At 36.6% G+C, this 12,500-nt stretch overlaps 1 protein-coding gene across 6 annotated transcripts in view; it reads right to left on the bottom strand.

The window, feature by feature from the left end:
* The window catches only part of LOC135223880 (protein grainyhead-like), a 391,944-nt gene extending 380,215 nt beyond the window's left edge, over positions 1 to 11,729 (bottom strand). For all 6 annotated transcript variants that reach the window (XM_064262788.1, XM_064262793.1, XM_064262791.1 and 3 more), the window contains exon 1: positions 11,605 to 11,729. In XM_064262788.1, the coding sequence (XP_064118858.1) occupies positions 11,605 to 11,727 (123 nt within the window). In that variant the 5' untranslated portion in view covers positions 11,728 to 11,729. The remainder of the gene's footprint in view (positions 1 to 11,604) is intronic.
* Positions 11,730 to 12,500: the final 771 nt, after the last annotated feature.

Here is a 12,500-nt window from a genome sequence, read left to right as displayed (position 1 = left end):
GGCAATCGCGGCCTCCTTCCCCCAACAAAGGGACGGACAGGTAACACGGAATAAATAATCCAGAACCCTCCCCCCCTCCCTCCCCTACCCCTCCCAACATCACTCCATTGCATTCCTCTTCTATAGAGCTGATTACTGAGGCGTAGGATTAACTTGGAAGGCGAAGAAAAGAGGGAGAAAGGAGAAGGGGCGGATGGAATGGAATGGAATGGAATGGAATGGAATGGAAGGGGGGGATTATTTTTCCCTAGGAAGATTTATGGAAGGCTCCGGGAATCGTCATAAAAAAGGGGAGCTGGATGGAAGTCAGCGCCGGTGCGTGATACCTGTTAAATAAAGCATATATATATATATATATATCTATATATATATATATATATATATATATATATATATATATATATATATATTATATATATATGTATATATATATATATATATATATATATACAGAGAGAGAGAGAGAGAGAGAGAGAGAGAGAGAGAGAGAGAGAGAGAGAGCCGTGACTCTGCTGTTGTTGGCTTATTTCGTCAGCGCCGGAGAATGTGTAAACAACTCTGGAAAATGTTGGACGAAAGATGTGACTTACGGTCGTATGTAAAATTTAACATCAACTCCCTTATATGCTTCTTCTACTACTACTACTACTACTAAGACTACTGAGAGAGAGAGAGAGAGAGAGAGAGAGAGAGAGAGAGAGAGAGAGAGGCGTTACCACTTCACATACTAAAATTTCCCGAATGCTTGCTTGACGCACAAGAAGAAGAAGAGCAGCATGGCTGCCAATGCAAGGGGCGGTCTCCGAACATTCAGTCCAATCCATTCCTCTTTCTGGTCGGCACCTGAGCGTCGAGGAGGATCTCCTCTCCTATAAGGACACCAACAGGAAAGGGGCGGCGCAACCGCAGCCAAGGAAAATGCAAATTTCAAAGGACCTACTAGGACCTACTAGGAGGCAGTAAGGGCGATATTTGAATAACAATGACCATTCAACAAGTTCCCTCGCTAAAGAAAGCCCTAATGGACACTCGCCAAAAACCATGGGGAGTCCGGTCATTTATCCGGCTGGTCATTTATTCCTCTGGGCATTTATTCCCCCTGGTCATTTATTCATCTGGTAATTTATTTCTTTTGTCACTTATTCCTCTAATCATGTCTTCACCTCCCCATTTATTCCTGTGGGCATTTATTCCATTGGGAATTTATTCCTTTCGTCATTTATTCCTCTGGGCTTATATTTATCAGGTCATTTATCCTTTTTGACATTTATTCCTGTGGTCATTTATTCCATTGGGCATTTATTCCTTTCGTTATTTATTCATCTAGGCATATTTTTATTCGGTCATTTATAACCTATAGTCATTAATTCCAGTGGTCATTTATTCCTGTGGGCATTTATTCCTCTTGTCATTTAATACTCTGGGCAGAGAGAGAGAGAGAGAGAGAGTGAGAGAGAGTTTTTCCACTACCATGGGTTGTATTAGACGACTAAAGCCTGCGTATTGGGGTTGGGGGGGGGGGAGTGGGCGGGGAAGGGGGCTAATGATAGTTCATTTTCAGTTCAGCCGACTGTATTCACTTCATAATCTCTCGTACCAGTATAATAATACCTTAAAAGAACAACAAGATACGACCGTTCACACTTAATGACAATAAAAATGAGACAATGTCCACACATAAAAGTAGAAACCGCTTGTGTAAGCAGACACACGCAAATCATATAAAACTTAAATGAACACCAGAAAAGGAGAAGCCTCTTTGGAAAGGCGAAAGTTGAAAAAAAACAAGAGAAAAACATCGCAAATGTTCATGACAAAACGGGTAAAGCACAGCCAGACATCTTTGCCTAATTTGTAAGGGATTAAATCCAGCTGAAGGACAACTCACGATCAGGAGTAAAAAGAATGGAGAAAAATTCTTGGTAAACAAGGTAATAAAAATCTTCCTACTTATGAGAGGGTATTCTTAATAGATAATGAGAAATACGGATTGTTAATACTCACGGGTTTAACCAAATAATAAGGAAAAGTAAGAGATAAAAGAGATAATTAATACAGTTAGAAAAAGTCTGACAAAGAAACATCAGAATTTACGAATAATGCTCATGGATTAGGAGTAATAAGTGCACATAGATTGCAGCGAAAATGAGAAATATAGGAAAATGATGGAAACAGTTGGAGTGAGAGAAATATATGTGTTTTTAGAATACCATTGTGAAGGTGATGGTGTACTGTACATACATACGTATATGGGGGGCAGCAAGTGGCCATAAAAAAAATAGCACGTAAAAATCATATAGATCATTTGTAAAAAAATAAATCAAAAATCAAAGAAGAAATTAAAGAAAACAAACTGATTTAAATCCGTTAGTAAAGAGGTATGTTTCTTTATTGAAGCATATTTCATCAGTATTTATAAAATCCTTTTGCGAGTACAAAGGAGCTAAAACAGCAAGTGCAAATTCAGAAACGCAGAGAGAGAGAGAGAGAGAGAGAGAGAGAGTCTTAAGATATTCATAACCATTACAATGTGCTCACAGAAAACAAAGGTATCGAGAAGGCAGATGCACGAACGAACACACACGTGAGGAGAGAGAGAGAGAGAGAGAGAGAGAGAGAGAGAGATCCCACTACAGCCGAAAGAAGACTGTTTATAGGCATGGTATTGTGCTGTGGGGCGAAGACTCCCATAAATTAGGGAATTTCGTCCTAAACTCGGGTGGTGGCAGGAGGAAGAGTAGGGGTTGGTTAGGGGTACTAGAGCTGTTGCTGGGCTGGAGATAAAAAGGAGGGGGGAGGGGGATGGAGGAAGGGGTATCCACCCTGGGAGGGAAGGGGGAGAGGTTGGTGACAAAGCTTTGGCGACAAGAAAAGTTAGTTGTATCTGTGGAGGAAAATTAACTGGGGAAATGTGGTGACGAGATGGTGAATGAAGAGTGTACGTCTGTCTGTCAATGCGTGTGTGCGTGTGTCAATGTGTGAGTGTATATCTGTCTGTCAATGTGTGTGTGTGTGTCAATGTGTGAATGTATATCTGTCTGTCAATGTGGGTGTGTCAATGTGTGTGTGTATATCTCTTTCAATGAGTGTATATATGTGTGTGTATATCTGTCTGTCAATGTGCGTGTATATCTGTCTGCCAATGTGTGTGTGTTTAATCTTCATAAATAAACATACTTCGTTCGCATCTCAGTACACGACAGTTTTTAGTATTTCAAAGGTTTAAAGAAATTCGAAAAATTTTCAAAAATGTCCGTAATAAAAAGAGTTTATGAATTTTGTTATATACAGGATATAGGAATTCTGTAACAGATAGAACTTACGAATTACTTTAGAGCTGAACTTTGAAAAGTCTTCATCTCAGGGGCAAAACGAATTCGTATGTCAACATATGAAAGTAGAGCTGATGACAAAGGATACAGTTTTTTTTTTTTTATAAACAATGAATAAACAGAACTCATGGGGAGAGAGGAGAGAGATAGAGAAGACTGAGAGAGGGAGAGAGAGAGAGAGAAGGAGATAGAGAGAGAGCGAAGACGGAGAAAGAGAGAGAGAAGGGGGGGCTGAATTTCACAATATGAATACGGAAAATAAGTTAGAGGAGAGAATCATGAGGTAGAAAGTGTATGAGACAAACAGACAGACAGAGTTTTAGTACATTTAAAATATATAAATATATATATATATATATATATATATATATATATATATAAATATATATATATATATATCGAGCTACAATGTCCTTTAATATCTATTCGCTCTACCTGGGAATTAATATATTTCATATATGCTTAAACCGAAAGAAGGGGAATTTTTTCTCGATAATAGACTTGCCTGGACCAGGGCGCGAACCTATGGATCCTTACAAATCAGGAACGTCAGTGAAGCTTTTATCCTACTACACCTGGATTTGTAAGGATCCATAGGTTCGCGCCCTGGTCCAGGCAAGTCTATTATCGAGAAAAAATTCCCCTTCGGTTAAGCATATATGAAAATATATTATTCCGAGGTAGAGCGAATTAGATATTAAAGGACATTGTAGCTCGATGTATGTATATGAATCACGGAAATGTGATATGACTTATATATATATATATATATATATAATATATGCACGAATATATATATATATATATATATATATATATATATATATATATATATATATATATATATATATATATATTATTTTTATATATATATTCGTGTGTGTGTGTGTGTGTGTGTGTGTGTGTGTGTGTAAACCAAGGGAAAGGAAGAGAGAAAATAAAAATATAGAAGTTTCCTCAACAGACAAAACAAAAACGCGAATCCAAACATACCTACGAAACCACATACAGAGGGACAGAAAAAGACCAAGTAAAAGCTGTCGAACTCAAAGTAAATATTAGACGCCAGGAGAAATCAAAGGATTAGGAAGGTCCCAAATAATTGCAAAGTCTTGCATGATTCGTTGCAATCCTTACCTGCAAAGCGTAAGGGATCTCGAAGCAAATGAGCAACACTGCACATGATGAAGGTAGATGAATTTTTAGAAAGAGGAGGAGGAGGAGGAGGAGGAGGAGGAGGAGGAGGAGGGGAGGAGGAGGGTGTGCTTTTATAAGGAAGCGTCCATACCAAGTTGTAATATTCACGAACAGATGTCGGCAACGCATTACATACATATCACCAACAGCGACAGCTAAGTGGACAACAAACCTTTGGGCCAATAGTGGATAATAATTATCGCACGAGGCACCAGTTACAACTTCCAATAAGTCACTGACTTTTATCTGACTTATTGCGATGTATGCACGATAAGTTCCGACGTGTGTTTGGGACGTGTTTTTCTGCAGTTGCCGACAGTTGTTTACGACACAGTCTGGCTACGGTGCGGACGCACCCTAACATAAGAGGCGCTCAGGATTTAAAGCCTCCATAGCGTACGATTCATCTTTAATAAGTCTCCTCATAAGGACTGTAAGTCCTCGCGTGAAAACTCGAAGCAAGATGCAATCGGATAAAGATTATTATCTGTGTTCCCAAGATCATGGAGGACGGAGAGAGAGATAGAGAGAGAGAGAGTGTGTACACACCCAAGATCATGGAGGACGGAGAGAGAGAGAGAGAGAGAGAGAGAGAGAGAGAGAGAGAGAGAGAGAGAGAGATTGTACACACTCAAATGTTTCTAGCTTCACGTTAACGTCCTGGTAATTTGAATAATAAAAAAAATACAGTAACATGCGTCTTAAAATAGAGAACAAAAATCCAGTTATATTATGCACAGTTTTGCCTTTAAATATACTACGTATACACATATACATACCTGTCGATTTATTTCTCCAATATGAATAAAATATAATTCTCGAATGACTTTGAGCTGAGAATAATTTCTTACTAGTTTCATATAAGAGTTTAATTATTTTTTTTACGTTCACGAAAATGATCTCTTAACAAACAATCACTTGTTTGTGACGATACTGATTATGATAACGATAACATTCCCACGTATTTCAAGTGAATGATGATCGATATACATCCGTTAGTATTTTTATCACTGTAATAATTAATCCTGACATTGCTGCTGCTTTCGACTGATGCTGATGTTACTACCAAATCAACAACTACAACTAATAATAATAATAATAATAATAATAATAATAATAATAATAATAATAATGACTATTACATGTATTAGAGCGTCAATTAAATAACATAAGATGACGAAATAGTCATGTCAATTAAATATATTACGAAACTAAGGAATGAAAATACCGATTTTATTACAATACAGAATATCTCATGAAGTTTTAGGTATACGTCATACACATACATAAATAGAAGTATAAAGTACGTGAATACCAATATGAAATTATACCATAAAATATGATTTCCAATTATAAATGAGATCCACTGGCCGTAATTCACCTGATCTCTAAATGTACTAAAGATTCATATCAACCGTGCATCCGATGTCTAGGCTAGTCCCTTACGACGCTCTTGATTGGCTGTTGACAAGCCAATCACAGGACTGGAAACTCTCAGTCTCTCTCGAGAGAGTTCACATAGGCATGAGTTATGTTCCACCTCTCCTGACAGATACGTCTTTCAAAAGTATCCCTCAGGAGAAGTGGAACATACATCCTACCTATGTGAACTCTCTCGAGAGACACTGAGAGTTTCCAGCCCTGTGATTGGCTTATCAACAGCCAATCAGGAGCGTTCGTAAGGGACTGGCCTAGACATCAAATGCACGGTTGATGTGAATCTACTATAGTTGTCTTAATATTTTTCTAATTCGATTTACGTTGCAGTGTTCTGACATTCACAATAGGATGTGAAATGAAGAATTCGTACTTTTACCTCGAAATATGAGAACCACAACGAAATGGACTAGAAATTTCCCAATAAAATCACTAAAAACTATCGCACGAAATACAATGAATTTCTACTTTGGACTCAGTCAAGAGGTACCAGAATGACCTCAACTGTTACCGTTTTTCGTTTTCTGTTGGTTACAGGTTGAAAATAGGCTAAAATAGCCTTTAGCTTCCAGGTAAACGAACCTTTGCTTCAAAATCGGAAATAATTCTCAACTACTTACGTCATTAATATATACAGAAGAAGGGAGACCCTGCCACTATGGATTCATCGCAAGCTCTCTCTCTCTCTCTCTCTCTCTCTCTCTCTCTCTCTCTGTGGTAACTCATATTTCAATGGGCCAATTTTGTAGAGGAAACTTCCTCAGGAATTTTACAGAAATCTCTATTAACCGAAACGTTCAGCTTCGTATTCTATTTTGTAAAATGTGGGCTCAAGCATAGAAGAACGTTTTTCTTTTGCTTCGAAAATACGAATAACTCCCAGACGACATTCTTAAAAAAAAAAAAAAACACTAGGAATGATTTTACGCGCAAACGTGCGAGTAAATTTTAAGCAAAGAATCGCACAAACACACGAAATGAACTTGATAAAAAGTAAGTATAATTAAATTGGACAAAGGCCTCTGATTCACGTCGGTACAATGGATTTTGACAGTGCATTAACACTGCGTGGAAATTAGCAATTATACTGTGGCACGAATTTTCATCGTGTCGAAAAAAAAAATGATTTTTGTTTCTCTTAGAATTCCACTGTGGAATTAATTCCTCAAAAAACAATCATAAACAAGCGAATTTCTCGTGGGTTAAAAAAAAAGAAAGCTTCGGGGATTGTAGAAGCGATCAGTTAAAAGGCGATTAGACACTAGGCATCTCCAGCAAGTACTTGAATATGCATAATCGTAGAAGCGATCAGTTAAAAGTACTTGAATATGCATAGTTGTCTTCGGCAATAATTGAGGCTGTACCTCCTCACTTACCTTCTCTTGGGGGATACCACTTATGATACAGGAATGAGCAAAAAAAAAAAAAAAAAAAAAAAAAATAAAAAAATAAAAACGCAAAAATACAAACAAACAAATAACAAAAAGTCTATGAAAACCCCTAATTGCTCTCGCGACGACAAAGCGGAGAAACATGTTTGAAAATTGAGTATTTCTGGCACCTTGCGAAAAGCATCTCATTAAGATTCCGGAAGTGAGTGACTTTTATTATTATTATTATCATTATTATTATTTTATTAAAAGTAATGGCTACTGAAGTAGCCATTACTTTTAATAAAGTATGCTTGAGAGAGGGTCTGCTTCCTAAGTACATTATTATTATTATTATTATTATTATTATTATTATTGGACTATAAAACATGCTACAACGACAGCTAGATTAAAATCTGTCAATCACTCTCCAACAAATACCGAAAGATGACTAGCAAAAATATAATTTTTTACGCAGTTTTAAAATTGTTTTCAAACTAATTCTATCCATTTCACCCAATTTTCACCTCTCCTCTGACCTCGCATTCGATAGGTTCAATTTTCCTTGCATTGCGTTATGTACTTACATTTTCATTTGTTTATTTGCTCATTTATTTTTTCTCTTTAAACTGATCAATCCTTTCTGCATTTCCTATTCCTTTCAAATGAACACATATTCTTTGGAAGTTTGAATTTCAAGTCAATGGCTCCTGCGGCCTGGTTGCAAATAAATGGGGTTGATCTCTGAATAATAATAATAATAATAATAATAATAATAATAATAATAATAATAATAATAATAATAATAATAATCCAGGACTCTTGCAGAGGAGTGTGCTCCTAGAGTCAGCGAACATAGTAAGAAAAGTGATGGACTACCAGTGGGGCAGGATGCAACCCGGGACACACTATATAAACCATCCAGTCGAATAGGATGGACTGAAAAAAAAATAATACAAAATAAATAAATTAAAAATAAAAACCGGACACACTATAAAAAACCATCAAGTCGAATAGGATGACTGTAATATATATATATATATATATATATATATATATATTATATATATATATATATATATATATATATATATAGATAAATAAATAAAAAAAATCGCTATTAATTGCCCGTCAGAATGTCGCTTGGATCCCGATTAAATTCCTACTTTTAAGAATCAATCAGATCTCGACAGATTTACAGTTTCAGTGTACGATCAAAATATGAGACTTGTCCACGTTGCCAATTGACGTTAAGAACTGAATTTTCCATTCCTTTGATTCCCATTGCAAGAAGGTGACGTACAGAGATGAGTTTAAGCAATTAGAACATATACAAAGGACGGGAAAATCAGTTTAAGCAGTCCAGACTTTAACTGCTCACGTTAATCGTTGCCGATGACATGTGAGAAAATATCCCAATAATAACTAGAAATAGAATTACGCTTAGAAAAAGGCCTGAGAGAGAGAGAGAGAGAGAGAGAGAGAGAGAGAGAGAGAGAGGAAAAATATCCCCTAAAATAGCTAGCAACAGAATTGCGTTTACGAAAAGGCCTGAGAGAAAGAATGAGAGAGAGAGAGAGAGAGTGAGAGAGCGGAAGAATCCCCAAAATAGCTAGGAATGGAATTACGCTTATGAAAAGGTCTAAGAGAGAGAGAGAGAGAGAGAGAGGAAAAATATCCAAAATAGCTAGCAATAGAATTACGTTTATGAAAAGTCCTGAGAGAGAGAGAGAGAGAGAGAGAGAGAGAGAGAGAGAGAGGATAACATACGAAATGCCTACCTACACCATTTATTTATTCGGGCATCCATCCAACGTCCTGCAATCCTTATAAAATGAAGCAAAATCCCTTTTGGGGCATAAAGTCGTAAACCTCAAAAGAGGAATTCCAACCCGAAGAAAGCCGAGGGAAAGTTACGACTGGGTAAAAGGGTTGATGAGGAAGAAGGAAGTTTGTGGTGATGGTGTGCTGTTGCAATGCAAAACGATAACGACATTAAACTTGTAAATTCCCTTGTACCTGGTTGGCAGAGCTGAGGTGCTTGGGAAAGGCACGAGAAGCATGCAAGCAATTCCTTCCTTCCTCTTTCTCCCTGGCAAGCAGGCAGGCAGGCAAGGATGGAGAAGGGGTTAGTGGGGGGATGATGGGGTGGAGATGTTGTGGGGGTAGGGGGTAGGGGGTGGGGGGAGAAGAAGAATGGCCGGTTGAGGGTCTAGGAGGAGGCGAGAAAGCATTACAAGCACGCACGCGAAACAAGGAAGAGCGCAGGTTTCATTTAAGAGCCAAAGCATATAAATCCGTTTTTCGGGAAGGAAGGGGTCCCGCGACCTCACGACTTCGTTACTTTTACGAGGGAGCCCGTGAGCGGAGAACGGTGGTTAACAACTCCAGGTTACATCACCCTGGGCATTGTCCCTCCTGCTAATGATTCTGATCCTCGTTTTCTGTTCGTTCTCTCTCTCTCTCTCTCTCTCTCTCTCTCTCTCTCTCTCTCTCTATTTTCACCTGAGCGTGCTTTTCCTATTTTCACCTGAGCGTGGGATGAATAACAGACTTCAAGTTGAACAGGAAACGGAGAAGCTGATAATGACTGATGAAATATAGTAGCTAGATAATACAAAACACAAAAGATTTAAATTAAAGTACACAATTTGAACTTATATTAACCGCAGTAACATCCTAGGTACAAGATTTAGACAGTGCCCTAATAAGGACTGAGGAAATATACTAGCTAGATAATACGAAACACAAAAGACTGAAATAATAGTACAGGATTTGAACTTACATTAACCGCAGTAATATCCTAGGTACACGATTTAGACAGTGCCCTATTGCAATTTGACAACCTCAACACCGCATGATAAATCTGGCTAAAAGTTATAACTATTTCATTTTTCCCCAATTTCAGGAAATAATTATTTCTCCCCAAGTTTTTAATTTTACCCCAAGAACCTTGATCTTTGGAAATAAAAGATTCACATTTTATTATTTAAAACTGCACCCATTTTTAAAATAATTCTTGAAACCTAGTAAACCAAGTTTTACTCTTCATTGGAAAAATGGAAAAAAACTAACATAACTTTTCTAGCAATCGAATAACTTAAAATTACCCCCCCCCCCCAAAAAAAAAATAACAGCAACAACAAACTTTAGAGGCGAAACCAAGTGAAAATTAAACTGTGTTGCCCAGTCAGATGGTAAAATCGCTTTTCGGAATAACCACGGTGTTAGGCCACGCCCCTTACTCATTAATTTCCCAAAGGTTTCACAAAACCTACGAACGAAAAGGTCTATAATATCTCATTAAATGAAGTATTCAATATCTAAATGATTTCTCTTAGCAATCTGAATGACCAACTGTCATTGCAAGTACCAGAACCACATGTTTCAATAAGTTTTGCAATATTAACATATCTATTATTACGGGTTACTCTATGAGCAAGAGCCCGTTTTGGGAAAAGGCCAGCTCAGTCAAAAACAACATATCTAATTTGTTGGAAGTTAACTGGAGTCCATGACCACAGCCGTAGCGACAACAGATTACATAACAAAAGCAATGGCGGAAGTTAATGCAACTGTAGCTAAGCTCCTTCAAAAGGGTGAAGAATTTGCTTTGGCCTCAAAATGCCTGGCTAGAAACCTGTTAAAAGCTATTCGATATTAAATCAGTGAACGTTCACTGGTAGCTGGATTGTAAAGGAAGACTCCCAATTAGTTGTGGCGATGCTGGTCACTTCGACAAGCAATACTTGAAGAGATTGCTGACAGGCAGGTGCCGGAAAGTCTGTGAGATAAATATTATATATATATATATATATATATATATATATCTATATATATATATATATCATTATATAATATATCTATATCTATATATACATATATATATATAATATATAATATATGTATATATATATATATATATATATATAATATATATATATATATATATATATATATATATATAAAATCTCCTTTCTTTTGGAAACTTTTTTAAAACTGCTGCCAAATACCGATACCAAAAACCAAAGATGAAAATTTTTTGCAATACTTGCATTGCAGTAATAAAAAAAGTAGAGCAAATGCAAAGAAATATAATTGACATCTTCCCCCTTTTTGTGATAATTGCATCACAGTAAAAAAAAAAAAAAAAAAAAAAAAAAAAAAAAAAAAAAAAAACGTGATTTACATCTTCCCTTTCGTAATACTCCCACTGCCCTCGGGAAAGATGGGCGTACAAATCTCCATATCCTCTCATGAATACTCACATTACTGTTGATTACAGTCCGGCATGACCGATGCTCTGTAGAGTGGATGGTTGTGATAGCCGTATGCGTGTCTGCCTCCCGTTCGCTCTGACCCTCCATCCGGGATTCTATAGAAGCAGACATCCCTGCCTGCGAGGAGAGGAGGAATGAAAGAGGTTAGTCTTCATCTGTACCTTTTATTTTTTGCTGAAAGATAAGGCTGAAAACAAGGGGAGTTTCTTTTTATTCTGTAGGGGAATTGTTTTACAGTGACAAGGAACAGCTAGTGAAATTACACTTTTATTCTTACTGTTTAGAAATAATATAAATTTCTTTAGTGAAGGAAAATGAAAGGAGGGTTTCATACTTATTCTAGCAAAGAGATTCAATATTAGACACCTTTAAAGAGTTAAAACTCATAATGATTTTATATTCTTTCATAAAAAGGAACCTATTTCCAATATACAATAAAACAACTCTAATGAAATGAAAGTCAAGATATTCCTTAATCATAGCACAGCTCCAGAATATAAAAATGTTTACTAGATATCTTCCATTCGGGATTTACATAAATTCATATTTGCGAAAAAACAAGAAAAAAAATTATGCAAATGTTGTTTATATTATGAAGTAGGTGTGATCCGACCTCCAGCTTACTCGGGCAGCGTGCTAAACTCTATGTTCAAATAGAGCAATGTTTCACCAACGAAACTTAAAATAACTACGCTATATTTTATCGAAAATAATTTTTTCATACTGTTCAACATGCACATCATTTATTTTTTTAAATTTTCATTCTAATAAATAAATCATAAATATTCTTTTATAAAATTCCTGTGTCTTTAACTCAACGTAAAATACTTCCTTTTCAGACCTTTCTTACGTCCCCCAACAAGAAGAAGAACAACAACAAAAAT

Source organism: Macrobrachium nipponense, chromosome 10 (genome assembly GCF_015104395.2).
Source record: "Macrobrachium nipponense isolate FS-2020 chromosome 10, ASM1510439v2, whole genome shotgun sequence".
Lineage (NCBI taxonomy): Eukaryota > Metazoa > Arthropoda > Malacostraca > Decapoda > Palaemonidae > Macrobrachium > Macrobrachium nipponense.
The sequence above is the reverse complement of the archived record's forward strand: the minus strand, read 5'-3'. Positions and strand labels throughout refer to the sequence as shown.